Source organism: Coregonus lavaretus, assembly GCF_964263955.1.
Source record: "Coregonus lavaretus genome assembly, chromosome: 37".
Taxonomy (NCBI): domain Eukaryota; kingdom Metazoa; phylum Chordata; class Actinopteri; order Salmoniformes; family Salmonidae; genus Coregonus; species Coregonus lavaretus.
In genome coordinates this window covers 29,477,915-29,497,736 of record NC_140024.1, presented here as the reverse complement: position 1 = coordinate 29,497,736, position 19,822 = coordinate 29,477,915, and the positions used below count along the sequence as shown (strand labels likewise).

Here is a 19,822-nt window from a genome sequence, read left to right as displayed (position 1 = left end):
TAGCAGACGCTTTTATCCAAAGCGACTTACAGTCATGCGTGCATACATTTTTGTGTATGGGTGGTCCCGGGGATCGAACCCACTACCTTGGCGTTGCAAGCGCCGTGCTCTACCAGTTGAGCTACAGAGGACCATCACTGTGTACTTCTATCATAACACTGAAAAGTTATGATAGAATACATCTGCTTCTCACCATTTCAATTCTACACCAAGATAGACCTCTGACTGGCATAAAATGGCATACATTACAATTTAGGATTAGTTTACCCTCCTCAAATCCTAACCTGAACCATTCAGGATGGAAATGCAAAACTGACCGTATATCCGTTTTTTAGGGGCAACTTCGTCTTATTCCAGCGCTCACTCAAGCGAGGCGGCTCTTTGATGAGGTCACTGCTAGTCTGATAGATGAGCCCAGGGCAGGGGATTGGACAGTGGTTGAGGAGGTGAGGAGGTGAGGAGGACTATGGGAACCAGAGGGAGAAAGTTGGGCGACCATGTTGTGTGATGATGATCATGAGAGCGATTTATGTGATGGGTTAGGGTTAGGGTTAGTAGGTGGGTAGGCTACACTTGGCTGAGACAACAGACACCTAAATAAAATCCTCTCCTAATACAGCCTTTTCTTTTCACACCCCCATAATGTCAAAGAGAGGACGTGTTCATCTCTGCCATTGCTATAGCTGATGTCATTGAGGACATTCCTTTGTGCTGAATTTCTGAATAAGTTGCACTCTGATTGCAGTGTGGCACAGCTAACATAAGCTATCTGCTACTCTGAAACAGTCATGTACCAACAATTTCCTGTGAACTCAGCGTATAAACTCTGCAGATGAGTCACACACATACTGCAATAGCTGATGAGGCTGACTTCGAGCCCACTAACCAGTCATTTTCTATTGAAATGTGCACACAAATACTTCACTTGCACTAACACTTCAATGCACACACTCATCCCTTATTCACGCGCTTTCAAACACACACCACACACACACACACCACACACACACACACACACACACCAAACAGCAGTGGGGACAAACATTGGCAGTCTGCAGCAGACACACTGACTGTAGGAAACATGAGGTATATTGGGTCAGAGTGAGATCAGCCTGGCTATGAGAAATAACACAGACACATTATTACACAGTGGACCAGGTAATGTTTCAGTCCAATGACCCTGTAAGACCATGCCTCATAATGTCTGTGGTTTACACCCTGAACACTTTATACCTCTCTTTAATCAAAGAAGATCCCAATTGGCACAGAAGTCATTTCACAGTCTAATTTTGATTTATTTTGGTTGAGTTGTCAACTAATGTGAATTCAACTTGAAATCAACAAAACATTTCACCAGATCACTGGATTTAGGTTAAACGTTGGGTGAAAAAAAAGACAAAATTCCCTTACGTTGATGACTTTTTGCAAATCCAATAAGTTTTCCACGTTGATTCAACATCATCGCTTTTAATTTATTTGTTGAAATGACGTGGAAACAACATTGATTCAACCCGTTTTTGCCCAGTGGGATCTAACCGTAGGAAGAATATGTTCAGGAGATGCTTGACATGCCCTCTCTGATACATAGGATCATATCAAAACCTGGCGTTTTAATGATTCTCCTAAAAAAGACAAATAATGTCTCGTATGCATCTGGAGCTTCAAAACCATAAAAAATAAAAGTTTATTCTGCAGTTGAAATACAACAGGCACTTGACAACAGTCGTTAATCAGCTAATGAAAGGCTCGGAGTTACACAAGCAAGCACACTTTGGGAGTAGAAGCGGCCATAAATTCCTAGCTGTGACAGCCAACGAGGGCAAGGAGAGAGTGAGGGGGGGGAGGAGCTTGGTGCTTGGTACCAGGCACTCTCAGGCCAATGAGGGTTACGCATTGTACAGGGGCTATGGTGAAACACTCCACCGACCATTTACCCTTAGCGCCCTATTTTAAGATCCTTATCCTACTAAACATAATAAAAATGAACTCAGCTCGGTCTAAACTGTAACTGCTACGTGAAATATCTGACTGGCAGACTCTCCAGGAATTATGGTCTGTCCGGAAGTTCTGCAAACTCTCTCTCTCCATTTCATGATGTGAAATATTCCTGTAATCAAACAGGAATGACTTGTTATATGCAAACTGTGACCTATGTGCAGTTCATATCTCACTGCTATTAGATAAGTTAAAAAGCAATTTCTATGCCATATCAAAGTGTCCCAAATGGGCAACATAGAAGGAAATGGATTACAGCAAGCTGCTCTACAGGTACGAGAGGAAACAATGCTGGGTAAAGTTGAGACAGTTAACCGACCAAGACTTGGTATCCATGTCAGGATAGTATCTGTTTTATGAGACGGTGAAGAGGAAAAAAGAGACCACCATTGTTTGGGAGTGGAGGGTGCTTGGCTTTACTCTTAACCTGAAGATGTATGGCTTTACACCCCAATAGCTTGTAACCTGAGCCTGCTTTTAGGGGCAACTGCATCTCCAGCTACTCTTAACCCCCCCCCACCCCCCCACCCCACCCCACCCTCAATCACTCCAGGGGAAAGTGGCCTGCCACTGCTGCTGACAAAATCACCACATCCCACTTGATATACAGGCCCTGGTGCCATATCGCTGGGTCAGTGGCAGGGCTGTGTAAATGTGCTCCCCTCTGATGCTCACATTGTTTCCGGTGTCAACTCTGGGGGAAGTCATGGTGGTCTGAACAGGGAGGTAACTCAGCCAGATAACCTCCGTCCGAGGATCACCTCTACCACTGTAACTCTCAGCCAAGACATCCTGGGACTAGCCCTCCAGATGAGAGATTGATACCTGGATAAGAAGAGGAGAAAGGATAGCATGGACCATGGCAGTGGGTCTCGTTATCTTGTGAACCTGACCATACACTTTGAACCCTGTCTGTTCTTTTTGGAGCACTCAAACTGAGGTTATCCATTTCCAGCTGGTGCAGAAATCATTTAGCAAAAGAAACAGAATTATATGATTCCACTACCTGTTTCACACATTTAGTATCTCGGGAATCCTTATTGAAATCCTTCAATAAAACAGTGTTTATCAACGATATTGTATGACATTCTCAAAGAAACTGGTGGGGGGGGACAAAAACGAAATGGTTACATTGTATCATAATTACATAATTACATTATCAAACACTAATAAACATTACATTGTTTCCCAGTATGTTATAAATGTAATGTAGAGGTTTACCTGAGCATGTTTAGGCTACCTGAGCATTTTGTATAAAAAAATATGCGAACAGTCCAGTCCAACTGAATTATCACTACGGTCACTTTAACAGGATGACCCGGAAGTGCACCATGTTTGCCGGTAGTATGGCGTTTTCTTTTCCGGTGGCCTCAGTGGTAGTGCGAGCGTGGATTTGATCTAGGCTCACTAAAATAATTATAAAATGAGTGTCCCAGCATTTATCGACATAACCGAAGAGGACCAGGTACGATTGAAGTGTTTTAGCAGTAGTTTTATTTTATGGGCACACTCATGTCGATATGTAACGTTACGATAAAAAGGATGACATGCCAGATAACATGCTAACGTTAGCCATTTAATGAGTCAATGACTATGGTCAGTGCACTGGCTAGTTAGCCTAGCTAGCATGCTAATGTTACAGCTGGTTCCATTTTCATCTCCAGTAGCCAAAATGAATCTAAATATTCTCTTTGTAAACTGTATTAGCTATGTCCCCCGTGATTTGTATTCGCTTAATGCAACGTATTGCCAGCTGAGGCATTTGTTTTACACGTAACTAGGAGTGCGCGTTAGATAGCTAGCGAGCTAGTTGCAATCTACAACAACAATTTGTTTCACTGTTTCAAATCAAATTTTATTTGCCACATGCGCCGAATACAACAGGTGTAGACATTACAGTGAAATGCTTACTTACAAGCCCTTAACCGACAATGCAAAGTAAAAAAAAAATAAGAAAAGTGTTAAGCAAAAAAAAATAAACGCAAATAACTAAAGAGCAGCAGTAAAATAAAATAACAGTAGGGAGGCTATATATAGGGGGGTACAGGTGCAGAGTCAATGTGCGGGGGCACCGGCTAGTCGAGGTAATTGAGGTATTATGTACATGTGGGTACATTGTTTGCACCCAATGTAACGTTAGCTAGTTAACTAGCTAGCTGGTTAGAATAGTTTACATGCCTTGTATGAATACACGAGCTATCTGTAATGTATAGATTTACTGCCAGCTGTAAGGCTTGGAGAAGGAAAACACGTCATTGTGCAGCCTTAATCAAATGTACAATTTAAATATCTCAAGTATCAGCTGTTAAGTAGTGAATGTTTTGTTATTGGACTAATAGTGTCAACGCTGTGTCTGCAGTTTGTTTAATCTGGGGTGTATTCATTAGTCAGATTCCGTTGCAAAACGTTTTACAACGGAAACCGGTTACTCAAGGAACCAAACAGAAGGAAATGGGAAGGGACCCAATAGAACGTCGTTTTCGTTGCAAAACGTTTTACGTTTGGAGTGAACTGTTTCACAGACAAAACGGATTGCTATGGAATCCGACTAATGAATACACCCCTGTTCTCTTATTACGTGTTGTTGTTGACAGGCCTCCGAGCTCAGGGCCTACATAAAAGCCAAAGGAGCAGAGATCTCAGAGGAGAACTCGGAATGCGGTCTCCATGTGGACCTGGCTCAAATCATCGAGGCCTGTGACGTCTGCCTCAAGGACGACGATAAAGGTGAGTGACACCAGGGAAACTCTAACCTATAGCCACTGGCACTTCTAAAGGACTGCTCACATAGTTGACTTATCCATGTAGAGAATGCAAACATGCCCAAGGCATCTACAGATACACCTGTCTCTGTATGGTGTGTCAGCACACACATGAACTGTAAACTCTCCTCTTTCTCACTCTTGTCTTTCTGTCTGTCAGCCTCCTCCCCCTCCTTGTCTTTTTCCCTGAATTAATCTGCTGTTCCTCACTTGCTGTTTTTCTTTCTCTCTCTCTACCCATCCTGTCTTTTTCCTCATGGACCCCCACCTCTGTTTGTTTTTCTGTCTCCTCCTAACAGTGGCTTGTATGAATGAGTCTTTAATCATGATGAATGGTATCATTGTGATTGATAGTTGTCTCTCTCTCTCCTCTCTGTAGAAGTGGAGAGTGTGATGAACAGCATAGTGTCGCTGCTACTCATCCTGGAGGCGGAGAAACAGGAGGCCCTGATCGAGAGTCTTTGTGAGAAGCTGGTCAAGTCCCGAGAGGGAGAGAGGCCTTCCCTGAGGATGCAGCTGTAAGTCCACACACTCTTCTCTGTTCTCTACTAGTCTTTCCTGACCTGTGAAGTATGCAGCCATCCACTCTAGATGCCTGGATCACTAGGACGTAGTTCATGGAATCAGCGACCGAAGATTTGGGTTTGTTAATGCACTGTGGAAGAAGTGGGACCCTTGTAAACACTAACCGTAACCCATGTCTTAATGATAAATTCAAACTAACTTGTATGGTTTTGGTTGTGTAGGCTGAGTAACCTGTTCCATGGCATGGATGAGACAGCCCCAGTGAGGTACACAGTCTACTGCAACCTCATCAAGGTAGCAACCACCTGCAACGCAATCGCTTTCATCCCCACGGACCTCGACCAGGTACGCCCACCGTGCACACTCGCCATACACTGACACTCACCGTGCACACTCGCCATACACTGTCACTCTCACCGTGCACACTCGCCATACTGTTACTCTCACTGTGCACACTCTATACACTCTAACTGTGCACACTGTTCTCACCGATGTGCACATCCAATGCGCTCAGACCACACTTTTCCACTCACATGTAAGGGCTCTGTGCAGGAACAAGACATTGTAGAGGAAGGATGATTGATGTTTCCATGGTTCTGCTTGTGTGTTTGTGGTTCAGGTGCGTAAGTGGATCACAGACTGGAACCTGAACACAGAGAAGAAACACACACTGCTAAGGCTGGTGTACGAGGCCCTGGTCGAATGTAAGAAGAGGTAACTAACTACACACAGTCTGGTACCTGGTGGCGTCATCGCACACAGTCTGGTACCTGGTGGCGTCATCGCACACAGTCTGGTACCTGGTGGCGTCATCGCACACAGTCTGGTACCTGGTGGAGTCATCGCACACAGTCTGGTACCTGGTGGCGTCATCGCACACAATCTGGTACCTGGTGGCGTCATCGCACACAGTCTGGTACCTGGTGGCGTCATCGCACACAGTCTGGTACCTGGTGGCGTCATCGCACACAGTCTGGTACCTGGTGGCGTCCTCATTTTCCATATTTTTCTAAAAGTAATTCCTCATTACAATGGGATATGTGTTGTGTATCTGCAATGTATTTTTCTTGAGCTGGACCTTGTGTCACTGAGTGTGTGTGTTGCTGTTTGACCTTGTGTCACTGAGTGTGTCTGAGTGTGTATTGCTGTTTGTCCTTGTGTCACTGGGTGTGAGTGTGTGTATTGCTGTTTGTCCTTGTGTCACTGAGTGTGTGTGTGTTGCTGTTTGACCTTGTGTCACTGAGTGTGTGTGTGTTGCTGTTTGTCCTTGTGTCACTGAGTGTGTGTGTTTTCCTCTACAGCGATGCTGCAGCTAAGGTGATGGTGGAGCTGCTGGGGAGTTACACAGAGGACAACGCCTCACAAGCACGTGTTGATGCCCACAGGTACACACATACACACCTCTACCCTACTGCAACCCATCATAACTACAAGATCTGACATATGACTGGCTGTCTTTGCTGTCACTCACCCCTCTGTCGTCCCTCCCCCCAGATGCATTGTGCGAGCCCTGAAAGACCCCAACACCTTCCTGTTGGACCACCTCCTGGCCCTCAAACCTGTCCGCTTCCTAGAGGGAGAACTCATCCATGATGTGAGTCCTGAACCCCAGCTCAGGGAACAGCTCATCCTAATGTTAACAAGGCAGTAACATTTTAACGCTGTTGTTGGCACTACAGAGGAGGATTTAATAGGTTTATATTAATCGATTCATAACAATGATGCCACATTATTACCTGATAGTTTTAACAGTGACTACATAGCCTTCCACGTCTCTCTCTCTCTGTTCTCCCTCGTTCCCAGCTCCTGACCATCTTTGTGAGTGCAAAGCTAGCTGCCTACGTGAAGTTTTACCAGAGCAACAAAGACTTTATCGATTCCCTCGGTGAGTGAACTCAAGACTCGATGGGGCTACCTCGCGGCTAGTGACCTGACTGCAGAGATCAAATGCACTGGACACACACACACACCCTGCCTAGCCTAAATCGCTGACCTCTGTGAATACAGTGTTGGAGTGTGTGTTTGTTTGTGTGTGTCAGCAGTGTGTCTCTGTCCACACACACACACACTGCTGAGAACATAGTGGTCCAATTAACATGGTTGGTCCTCCCACACAGGGCAGGTGGGGTTGGCTCTCACTGCAGACATCGTGGTGTTTGTGTTAATATGCCTAGTCACTAGTTACACACTGCTGGACACTTAGCCAAGGGAACCTCCCTGAGTCAAGTGGGATTGAGTGTGTTTGTGTGTTCATACTCCACCACAGAATGATTATTTCTTGGAGTTTCCCTCCGATGTTGCCCTGAGAGTTTGAACCTTAGTGAGTTACATTCTTAATCACCCAGCCAACTGACAATTGACTGTTGATTTGTTTGTTTAGGTTTTCCTAATGTGTATTCAGTAATTGTAGTTAACGATCTCATGATTAATGGTACCTAAGAGTTGGTGACCTGCTATTGATTGATTATCTATTTAATTGTCATGTCTTGTTATTCCTGTGTTTTAATGACTGTGTCTTCCTGTCCCCAGGTGTCAATCATGACGTTATTCTTGTGTTTTAATAACTTTGTCCCCAGGTGTCAACCATGATGTTATTCCTGTATTTTAATAACTCTGTCCTCCTGTCCCCAGGTCTCAACCATGATGTTATTCCTGTCCCCAGGTGTCAAGCATGATGTTATTCCTGTCCCCAGGTGTCAATCATGACGTTATTCTTGTGTTTTAATAACTCTGTCCTCCTGTCCCCAAGTGTCAACCATGATGTTATTCCTGTATTTTAATAACTCTGTCCTCCTGTCCCCAAGTGTCAACCATGATGTTATTCCTGTATTTTAATAACTCTGTCCTCCTGTCCCCAAGTGTCAACCATGATGTTATTCCTGTCCCCAGGTGTCAAGCATGATGTTATTCCTGTGTTTTAATAACTCTGTCCTCCTGTCCCCAGGTCTCAACCATGAGCAGAACATGGCTAAGATGCGTCTGCTGACGTTCATGGGCATGGCGGTGGAGTTTAAAGAGATCTCCTTTGACACCATGCAGCAGGAGCTGCAGATAGAAGAAGACCAAGTAGAAGCCTTCGTCATCGACGGTACCAACACCGCCTCAGATCCAATCTGACACACACACACTATCTCTGTAATACTATACTCCCCTCTGACAGCTCTGTAATTCCCCTCTTCCTATCTCTTCTTTTGTCTGTAGCCGTTCGGACTAAGATGGTGTACTGCAAAATTGACCAGACACAGCGAAAAGTTGTTGTGAGGTAAGCCAGAACAGTCTTTTTTTTTTTTTTACGTGGCATTGTAATGAAGTGTGTTCTGCGATGTTAGCGGCTGCGTTTGGCAGGCTAAAGCTGCGTCGTGTTCATTTAAGGCGCAATGTAGAAAAACATTTTTGCAACAGGAAACTAGTAGTCCCTCCCCTTTTCAGTCCTTTTTCTTCCGTTTGGTGTCTGATGAATACGACCCTGTACTAGAGACAGTCTCTTTACTGTGTAGCAATCAGGTCAAGGTTTCTAAGAACCTTCCTTCAGAGCTCCCAATTATACAAACATACAGTTTGTCTTTGTTCTTGTGTTGCTGTACAGAAATACTTTTTTTCACCTGTGGATACTTTTTTTTTGCCAGTTGAGTATAAATGCTATTGTTGATAGATTTCCGTAAAGGAAATCTAGACATCTCTTTTTATTCTCTGCTACAAATCAAATCAAATCAAATTTTATTGGTCACATGCGCCGAATACAACAGGTGCAGACATTACAGTGAAATGCTTACTTACAGCCCTTAACCAACAGTGCATTTATTTTAAACAAAAAAGTAAGAATAAAACAACAACAAAAAAGTGTTGAGAAAAAAAGAGCAGAAGTAAAAATAAAGTGACAGTAGGGAGGCTATATATACAATAGAATAAAGTGACAGTAGGGAGGCTATATATACAGGGGGGTACCGTTGCATAGTCAATGTGCGGGGGCACCGGCTAGTTGTGGTAGTTGAGGTAATATGTACATGTGGGTAGAGTTAAAGTCACTATGCATAAATACTTAACAGAGTAGCAGCAGCGTAAAAAGGATGGGGTGGGGGGGCAGTGCAAATAGTCCGGGTAGCCATGATTAGCTGTTCAGGAGTCTTATGGCTTGGGGGTAGAAGCTGTTGAGAAGTCTTTTGGACCTAGACTTGGCACTCCGGTACCGCTTGCCGGTTCCGTTTGACTCTGATCTGATTGGTGCTTACGTTTGGGGTATGTTCTATGTAGACCTATTAATCATAGGGTTTGGTTGTCTGTATGATAAGAGGAAAATGTCTCCCCTCGTGGCACTTCAGACGTATTTGGCACTACTTTGTCGGAGGGAGACTCAAAGCTCTGAGATTTCCAATGATACCTTTCAGGGTTGCCAGGTATGGCATTACGCTCCCCTTTCCCTGACTGTGTGTCTCCATCTCTGCCCCCATCAGCCACAGCACACACCGCACCTTCGGCAAGCAGCAGTGGCAGCAGCTCTACGACAGTCTCAGCTCCTGGAAGGGCAATCTGGCAACCGTGAAGACCAGCCTCCAGACCCTGTCCCCCTCTGCCTAAGATCTCCATCTCCAAAACCCTCTTTAAAATACTTCCCTCTATTATCGAACTCTGGTTGAATCTTCTGTCACCATTTTTATATTCACCCAATAAAAGACTAATTGAGATCTTCCATGGTTGTATTGCTTGTATTAATACCAGTTGTAAATCGTGTCTAGCTGTTTACAGGGGTAAGTGGTAGCGCAGAAGTTTCAGCATCACATGCTAACATCAGCTGTGACCGTGTTGTCCAGAGAAGCTGCCGTCTGTTGTGTTAATGTTGGCTCTTCACCTGGCGACCCGGAGCATCTGGCTCTAGTTAGACCCGGAGTGGCAATGTGAGATTCTGGCTCTAGTTAGACCCGGAGTGGCAATGTGAGATTCTGGCTCTAGTTAGACCCGGAGTGGCAATGTGAGATGGAGTGTGACTGGGGGCCTGTTACTGAGGGTGACATGGATCTCCTGATTAAGAACTTTATAGACCCTACTGTTATGAGCGCTCTCAACCTGACTCCTCAGCTGATGTCCGAGCAGTGTTCATTTCAGCGCTAGCGTTTAAGACTTTGGGGGAATGGTCTTACCTATTTTCCCTGGACTCCAACCCCATTCGATGCGTTGAATGGATGTGGGTGGAGCTATGTCTTCATAAGAGTGCTAATAAATAAATAAACTAATAAAAGCTCTGACAAAGGACTTGAGGTCGATACGTAAAGCTTATTAAAGAGCAGGGATACTATCAAGAGCAGTGTGCGGGTTTCTTCTACTTTCTCAATGGTCTCCCACCTCTGATACAAAGCAGACGAGGCCACCTTTGAATTTAAATGATTTCTCTCAACATTGAACAACATTTACTGTGATATTTGCGGTATGACGTGCCTTCTCTTTATCTGTGGCACTTCCACAGAAGACTAGCGGCAGGTAGCTTAGTGGGTAAGAGCGTTGTGCCAGTAACTGAAAGGTCGCTGGTTCTAATCCCCGAGCCGACTAGGTGAAAAATCTGTCGATGTGCCCTTAAGCAAGGCACTTAACCCTAAATTGCTCCTGTAAGTCGCTCTGGATAAGAGCGTCTGCTAAATGACTAAAATGTAAAATGTAAATGTACTAGCGACTGGCGTTGACCACATTCCATGCACTACCCTGGTCCATCTTACTTCATGCAAAATGTCAACAGGAAACGTTAAACACTTCAACAGCCCTGGACACTGTTGGAGAATTCTGAATGATAAAAGAGAAAATGTCCACAAAATACACTAATGAGCTGACCAGAATGGAATTCCACTCCCTCCTAATGCTGTAAGAGGACAAATGATTGGCTGTTACACTCTGTGTTAAAATGTCATCTCTAGCAGGATTCCAGAGCATTGGGTTATGAACTGTGCTGATGTATGTGTTGGATCAGGCATTAGATGTAAAAGGGTTCTCTCCAAGTTCTCTCCCTCAGGGACTGATGAAATGTAGTTGATGAAACACAGAAGTAGTGTCAAGTCAACTTCTTGCTAAAACACCACTGCTGTCATACTTTTGACAACAAATTGCAACATAACGTGCCTTTACATTGTAAGGAACTTTAGGGACTTTTTCAAAAATATGTAACATCCGTGCACATTTCATTTAGACAGCAGAAATGCAACGGTTATTTGTCAATCAAAACAAAGTTTATTCTGAAGAGAGCGTGAAGAAGGGAGCAACAGCATTTTTGCCAGTCTGCTGGGCAGAGCCAGAACCAACCGGCAACCTGTGTGTTAATGGTGATGTCACAGCTCTGGCCCAGCAGCGCCTGCAGAAGCTCAAGGCTCACTCCTATCCCAGAGTCCTCTGGGAGAAGCATCCCCTGGTCTTATCAGAGGGAGTAAATCACACAACACTTCCCCAGGAGCTCAACCTCATCATGGTCACCACCAGCAAGGTGGGCCACAGAGGAAGCAGATTTAGACTAATGTAGTGAGAGAGAGTTAGGTTTACTGAACACTGTCGAAGCCCCCATTAACCTGCCCCCAATCTCTCGCTGTCTGAGTCGGTCTCCATCTGTCTCTCTTTCGCTCTGTCTCTCCTGCTCTACCTCCGTTTCCCCCTCTCTTTCTCTCCCTCTCTCTGCTTTATGTGTGTATGTACTGACATGTATGTGTAACTGATAGATTAACACACACACACTACATGTTAATGTTTTAAAGGTATGTAACTTGTAAAGCCTTTTGTCTGTAGTGTATTTTTTAGTTGTGTCGGACCCCACTAAGACTAGCTGTTGCTAATGGGAATCCTAATAAAATCTAAAAGATCTCAAATTTTTCTTTCTCTCGCTTTCTCTCTCTGTTTCCCTTTCTCTCTCTCTCGTTTTCTCTCTTTCTCTCTCTCTCTCTCTCCCTTTCTCTTTCTTGAACTTTGTTTCTCCTCTATCTTCTCTCACCTTGGTGTTTTCTCCCCCCCATCTTAAATCTCTCTCTCTTTCTCACTCTCTGATTTGTCTCTCAGACCCTAAGTTACTGCTTCATGGATGGTGTGTCATGTGAGATCTCCCAGTTGTAACTTTCACGTCATTCTCCAGTTGGTTTATTTGCTACATGTTTCATGACCCCTGTCTTATCACGGTTGGAAGCTGGTAGTTCCTCCACGCAGCTCAGTGCTAAAAGGCAAATGAGCTGATACTCCTATCGTAACCTGGATGGACCAGAAGATGTGTTGACCACAGTAAGGCTGAGTCGGCCTGGCTGATCATTTGTTATGTATCATACGCCTCTGGCTACTCACCATAAAACAGCTTGAAGGTGAATTTGATCTCCTGTGTGCTATGTGAAAGGTGTGTACTCCACTAAATATGAACAGTATGCATATGGACAGCAGTGACTGTTAGTGTTATACCGTTCATTATGCCTTAAAGACATAATGTGCTATGGATGTGCGTAAGAAGTCAGACTCTCAACAGATCATGCTGACTTGGAATATTCCCACCGCTGAGAATATTATCACTTTTCCAGAGCATGGTACTCAATCATCACAGCCTTGCCTCAGAGTGCATGTTTAAAGCCTTTCTGTAATATCATCTAGCGTCACACACTAGATAAAGTCAGGAATTTCACTTTTGCATCAGCCTTTCATTCTCTGCATGAACATTCCTCAGAGCAAATCTAAAGCCCTGACAGTGTCCAGACACACAGCAGAGCACAGGACAGGAGAAGACATCCTATTAACTTTCAATTAGCACCATTTCTCTCTTTATGTATGTCTCTCTGTCTCTACATATCACTACCATATCACTACTTTACATAAATAGTGGCCTAGCACTCGTGATGGAGATAAACCTATTTACACAGAGTGGACAAGACAAACACCAGTGTAATGATACTGACAGGAGTGTTGACCAGGCAGGAGCAGGCTATTTGCTCTGATAACACTAACATGTTACATCAGCCTTAGCAGAACCCTGAGTTGACACAGGATGTTTTGTTGACGTTTGTGATACGTTTGCAGCGTGTCTTGGGGGTTTGTGATACGTTTGCAGTGTGTCTTGGGGGTTGCTGTTGTGACAGGGATATTTTATGACAGAGTGTGGCACGGGGAAGGTTGTCTTATCAAGAACGCACACCTCTGCTCTTCTGTGGGCTGAGAGGAACATGAACCTGTGGGTTTTAACCTGGCTAATTCATACACTCACATTTAAAGCGCAGAGGCAGCATTGTGGACACCACAAAGAGCACTCTGGATAAAATGGTTAGCCATTTGGGGTGAAATATTACATGCAAGGGTTTTTTGCCCCATTAAAAGGTTGTTAAACTCGGCTATCCTAGTCAATCCCAGTAAATCTCAGGGATAAAGGTACATTTGCTGAGACAGGTCACGCGGCAGGCAAATTAGGAATCCAGGCCATGAAGTCATGGTCTGCAAAAAGGAACAGGTCTTGTGGAAAACTGGTACACATCCATTAGATTCAGAGGGTACATATTTCTCTCTCCACAAAATGTCATACAATGTTTAGTACCATATATGCCTCATTAATCTCCAGTTGAATGACCTCTGACCTCTCTTAGATATGGACTTAAAATATATATATATATATATATATATTTCAACAAAGTAAATTGAGAGTGGAAACGAAGACTTACAGTAGAATGTGATTTTATGTTTTGGCGTGATATTGCATGGTATTTTTAGCCATTATGACATCCATTAGTTCCCATACTTCCCTGATTGTGAAGTGCCTGTTTCGATAGTGGAGCGTGAGTTGGCAAACCTCTTTAAATTTATAACATGTTTGTTTATTTGTTCTAAGCTAAATGTAGAGTAAACGTTTTTAAAGGCTCTGGAAAGTCTACTACTCTACTTGATTCACTCTTGTGCCGCTTCTCTCTTGTTTAGTGGTTTCAAGTGCCACCAAGTGTTCACACTGCACTGTAGATCAGTGTATCCAGGTGAAAAGCTTGATTAGTCAGGTCTGTACAGGTAGGTAACTACTACAGAACAGGAGGTGAGCTCATAGTTGTTGGGAGTAAACAGAAACTTCTCGCTTCCTGGAATATTTTACTTTTATCGATTTGACGAATTATAATATTTTGTCATGCGGTGTTGTTGACTATTGATGATAAGTGTTCTGAGTGTTTTTATAAGGAAATATCATATCAAACACAGCTGTTATCGGCGAACGTCCAAGGTAGGTGGTTTCATTTCAGTTTCACCTGTCAACAATCACTGTATTTATACCTGCTCAGTAACATTCATTTCGTGGAGTAGCCTGTTTTCTTCCCGGATTTTACACACGTTTTAAAGTTAAAGGTGTGCTATGCAGGAATCGCTCTGCCATTTGCTGGTTGCTAAAATTCTAATAGTTCGCCAAGTATAGTGTGGAGAATCATGGTACCATCGAAACCGCTGTGAAATATCATTTGCATAACCACAAATATTGTATTTTCAGCTGTTTGAAGCTGGTGTACAAAACCGAAAGCAAAAGAGGCAAAAACCGACATTTAAGAATGGGAAGCATATAAATAAAGCACATAATACAGATCTAGAGCTTCTTAGACTTACTTTCAATGAGAATGACAGATCTATAATTCATACTTCTATGTGAATTTGGTCTGGTCGCCCAAAAAGTGACATTTCAGTTTGAACAATTTAGGGTGTAAAATTAAAACGCACATTTTAAGAAAATAATGACTAAGCTATCAACAGAAACTGTATAGGCTTCTGAACAGCTTTTTGATAAAAACTGGGTATGTTTTGTTGTCACTCACTTCTGAAATGCATGTTCTAATCTCTATAACCTATGCTCAACTCATTATCCGCAGGTGAATGGCGATGCTTTTGCATTTATTCATACTGTATCAACTGCTTCCCTGTGGAAACTTTGCTTGTATGAGAAAGTTATTACACACCACAGGGACGGAGGACCAGTCAAAAGAAGGTGAGACATGAGTTTACAAACATGTCTAAAAATATAATTTTGTTATATTCCTAAATTATAGTATTAAAGTATTGTTTGCATAATTTTGTTCCACTCATGTGATTGGGTCCCCTAGTTTTCCTGGAAGAGGAGCAGGCAAATGCATTCTTAGGACGCCATCTATTGGCCAACCGATTTGACTTTGAGCTCTTCACTCCTGGGAATTTGGAGAGGGAGTGCTTTGAAGAAGTCTGCAACTATGAGGAAGCACGAGAGGTCTTTGAAAATGTCCCTCAGACAGTAAGTGATGCTGAGATAAAGTGTTCAGCCAGAGTTTGTGTGGTAGGCCTAGTCACATGACCACACAACAACCTGATGTTGTCTTTATGTTACTTTGCAGGATGACTTCTGGAAAAAGTACAAAGAGGGTAAGAGAAGTATGACTAAGTATAACTACATGTATGTCACAGGTCAACTATTTGCCATTGTACAACTACTAATCGCACAGGCTTTTCCTACTGCACTGATGGGTACAGAGAGGTGAAAGACTCCCTCAAGCAGGAGGACAAAATGCTAAACCTAATGCAGTCTATAGCCCAGGGGTGCAACTGAAGCCCTCAAGTTCTGCAGTCCAGTTTATTTTCTCCTTGACAGGTTTATTAGTCCATAAATGTTACAGGATGGCTGGAGAGTCCACAAACCTGGTTACTCTGGTAGAAATGAGTCTAGTTAAAAAATGAGAAAAAGCACCATACACTGTGACTCTCTCAAGGAGAGTTGGCAGCATATTTAGGAATCTTGCAGTGTGTCATATGTGCAAAAATACTTACATTGGTTATTTTTGTGTGATCCCACAGATTACGACTCGCGGCCATCGCGGCTGGATGTGACTGCCCTGCTTGTGGGTCTGATCGTGGCAGGGGTGGCCATCGTCATCGTCGGCCTGTTGGTCTGGTACTTCTGCAAGGGGAGTTGTAAGGATAACCTCTCACGTGCAGGGTGAGTTAGATGTGGGCCATTTTGTTGACTGAATGACAGTGGTCACTGGATCAATAGTTTGAATTAAATCAAATCACATTTTATTTGTCACATGCGCCAAATACAACAGGTGTAGACCTTACTGTGAAATGCTTATTTACAAGCCCTTAACCAACAATGCAGTTTTAAGAAAAATAAGAGTTGAGAAAATATTTACTAAATAAATTAAAGTAAAAAAATAAAAGAGTAACAATAAAATAACGAGGCTATTTACCGGTACCGATACCGAGTCAATGTGCGGGGGTATAGGTTAGTCAAGGTAATTTAGGTAATATGTACATATAGGTAGAGGTAAAGTGACTATGCATAGATAAAAACAGCGAGTAGCAGCAGCGTAAAAAGGGGAGGGGTCAATGCAAATAGTCCAGGGTAGCCATTTAATTAGCTGTTCAACAGTCTTATGACTTGGGGGTAGAAGCGGTTAAGAAGCCTTTTGGACCTAGACTTGGCGCTCCGGTACCGCTTGCCGTGTGGTAGCAGAGAGAACAGTCTATGACTAGGGTGGCTGGAGTCTTTGACAATTTTTAGGGCCTTCCTAAAAAAGAGTAGATTGCATAGTCTGTAGTTTGTGTGGGTGTTTGTGCAGGTGCTGTCTGTGTGCGGGGGGGGGGGGGGTTGGTTGGTTATGTGTGTAAGCAGGTGCTGACGTGTGTGTGTGTGTGTGTGTGTGTGTGTGCACACATTCTTCAAAGGGATACTGCATCATTCCTGACTGTGTCTCTTCCAGCTCTGTCAGGGCGCGTCCAAGGCGCAGTAACGCCTCGCTGATCATGCGGAGACTGGATGAGGTCTCTCTGCAGCCCGTGCTCATGCCCCCACCCCCCCTGGAGGAGATCGACCCCCCTGGCCTGCCCTCCTACGAGGACGCTATCGGCAAATCCGGAACGCACGACGCCCCCCCTCCTCCTTACCCTGGGTATACACACACACACATACTCATGCATACACACACACAAGATTGTGCCGGTTGCTGCGGAGAAGGAGGAGGTCAAAGGGGGGTGAGTGTAGCCGATGTAAAATGGCTACCTAGTTAGCTGTGCGCGCTACTAGCGTTGAATCGCTCTGCGACCTTGAACTGGTTGTTTCCTTTGCTCTGCAAGGGCCACTGCTTTTGTTGAGTGACAGGTAATGATGCTTTGTGGGTAACAGTTGTCGATGGGTTCAGTGTCCTCCCTGGTTCGAGCCCAGGTTAGGGGAAGGAGATTGACGCAACCAACACTGTCACACATACCCAAAAACTTGCTCTACCTATTTGAATTTAATTATAACTACAAAAATGTTCATACATTAAAATCTTTTTCAAAGCAATTTTTTAAAATATTTTATTTTGGTTTATAGACAATAGGGTTATTTCTAACCGTACCTTGCCTTGTTAGGTGAACAACATGTTTACATTCTTGTTTCTTTCCCACAGGTCTCAACCTGGAAGTATTCGACGATAGCACCTTTGACCTCGCTGGATGAATGTCTCCATATTGAGCATCATCAAATGCTACGAAAGAGGTTTAGATCTATCTACTTTACATGGTTGTACTCAACCATGCATGTTCAAGATGTGATTTTATTGGATTGTAATACCTGCTGATAATTGTAGATCTGTGTGACTGATTACCTCTTCCGTTACCTGCAATGTTTAGGGTATTTATCTATTTGTACAAATGTTTAGCTATTTTTCTGCATGTGCCAAAATGGATTTCATTACTTTATTCCTCACTTACGTCAACTTTTGAGTTGGACCCGCTCTAACCCATAACCAGTGAGGTAATACTTGACATGATATATCTTAGTTTAACTGTAACCTGGCAACTGCTCTGCTGTTATGAACGGAAAATGAAGCATGAAAAACCGTATTGAGTCTACACACAATACTACTGTCCCCTTACACAATATGAGCATAGTGTTAGGATGGACGGAGAGAATTGATGCTTCCACATTCTTCTAAAAGTATTGAGACAGTGGCACAATTTTTTGTGAGAAAGTTACAGATGCACAAATATCTAACCTTCCCTGTTATTTTAATGGTAAGAGGTTAGCATGTCTTGGGGGTATGATCTTTGTGCATCTGTAACTTTCTTACTCATCATTATTCACGATTCCTTCAGGATTATCCGTAATCATGGTAGCATCCACATTAATGTAGAAGTGTTTAGAAACATATTCTATTCTTATTTGCAATAAAAGTGACTCCCAAATGACACAATACATGATTTACCATTAATTTCTATTGGGCACAAAGTAATCTTAAACACAACCAAAACAAGCAGCAAATGTATCCAACACATTTGGAGTCACACGCTTGATGTATTCATTGAGTGCTATGAATATGGGACCAAATACTTAACTTTTTACTACTTTAATACACATATAAGTGAATTTATCCCAATACTTTTGGTCCCCTAAAATGGGGGGACCATGTACAAAAGGTGCTGGAATTTCTAAACGGTTCACCCGATATGGATGAAAATACCCTCAAATTAAAGCTGATAGTCTGCACTTTAACCTCCTAGTCGTTGTATAATTTCAAAACCAAAGTGCTGGAGTACATAGACAAAACAACTAAAATGTGTCACTGTCCCAATACTTTTGGAGCTCACTGTTTGTGTTGTATGTGGTCAAGTAGACTGTGTGAGTTTGATGACATCACACTCAGTGCTTGACTTGGACTGAAATACTGTATGTGCTGGTACTCATTTACCTGCACTGTTTATATATATATATGTGTGTGCAGGAACTCTGCAATACATTTGAGCTAATATTCTATAGGAGGTGCAGAAACTCAAGCAGTAGAACATTTGTGGTGCCAGTACTCAGTTCCTGTGATTTCCTCCCCAGGTCATGCACTGATCACACGCTATGCTATAATGAGTGTCCCAGGAAGTCTTTGCTCTTGTCTGAAGCTCCATTCATTCATGAAGAAGAAACCTATCCATGTTATTTAATGAAGTGTTTTTTTTAATTGTCATAACAGGGTGCTCTTTTTTTTATAGGGCTTTGCAACCACAGGTCGGGATAATTAGCTATTTATTTCTGGACACTGATGAATAGTGGGCTGTTTCTTTCCTCCATACCCATCCATCTGTAAAATAGGATATTTAATTAACACTGCTCACATCTGAGCATGACTTCTGTAAGGATTAGGAGGTATAGTGACATGCGTGTTTTGTCTTTGGATTTTATATCTATGAATGATGCCAATGGTGAGGTTGACATCATGGGACAATGTACTGTATGTGTGCTGGTGATTGTGTACTGTAAGTCTATGAAACATTTTAACTGTCAGAGGATCATTTCATAAATTGACATTTTAATGATTGTCTTGTCTCGCTGAAGAATGTTTGAATGGTGATGTGTTAATGTTTACAACAAAATCACAAAGGCTATCATTATTTTGATCATTAAATTATGTCTGCAAATTATATCATGATGCATTACATAATTCGGTGATCGTGCAAAGGTAAAAAAAAAAAAAAAAAGTCAGTGCAAAGGTCATTGTGTTAAATAATATGTGATCAGTGATATGACTGACCATAGATGCCATTTCAGACAGGTATAAAACGTTTCACAAATAAATATTGCT

The 19,822-nt window shown here is 42.9% G+C and overlaps 2 protein-coding genes across 2 annotated transcripts; both read left to right on the top strand.

Moving 5' to 3' along the window:
* The first annotated feature begins 3,310 nt into the window (after nt 1-3,310).
* LOC311111928 (eukaryotic translation initiation factor 3 subunit M) lies at nt 3,311-9,969 on the top strand. The gene is made up of 11 exons (XM_084154852.1): nt 3,311-3,460; nt 4,590-4,722; nt 5,137-5,275; nt 5,504-5,627; nt 5,902-5,996; nt 6,584-6,667; nt 6,777-6,876; nt 7,086-7,167; nt 8,227-8,370; nt 8,484-8,544; nt 9,734-9,969. The coding sequence occupies exons 1-11, from the start codon at nt 3,419-3,421 to the stop codon at nt 9,855-9,857; spliced, it is 1,128 nt and encodes a 375-aa protein (XP_084010978.1). The 5' UTR covers nt 3,311-3,418; the 3' UTR covers nt 9,858-9,969.
* A 4,297-nt stretch (nt 9,970-14,266) lies between these two features.
* LOC311111625 (transmembrane gamma-carboxyglutamic acid protein 4-like) lies at nt 14,267-19,660 on the top strand. The gene is made up of 7 exons (XM_084154397.1): nt 14,267-14,478; nt 15,113-15,228; nt 15,344-15,507; nt 15,608-15,635; nt 16,065-16,206; nt 16,973-17,161; nt 17,660-19,660. The coding sequence occupies exons 2-7, from the start codon at nt 15,117-15,119 to the stop codon at nt 17,685-17,687; spliced, it is 663 nt and encodes a 220-aa protein (XP_084010523.1). The 5' UTR covers nt 14,267-14,478; nt 15,113-15,116; the 3' UTR covers nt 17,688-19,660.
* Nucleotides 19,661-19,822: the final 162 nt, after the last annotated feature.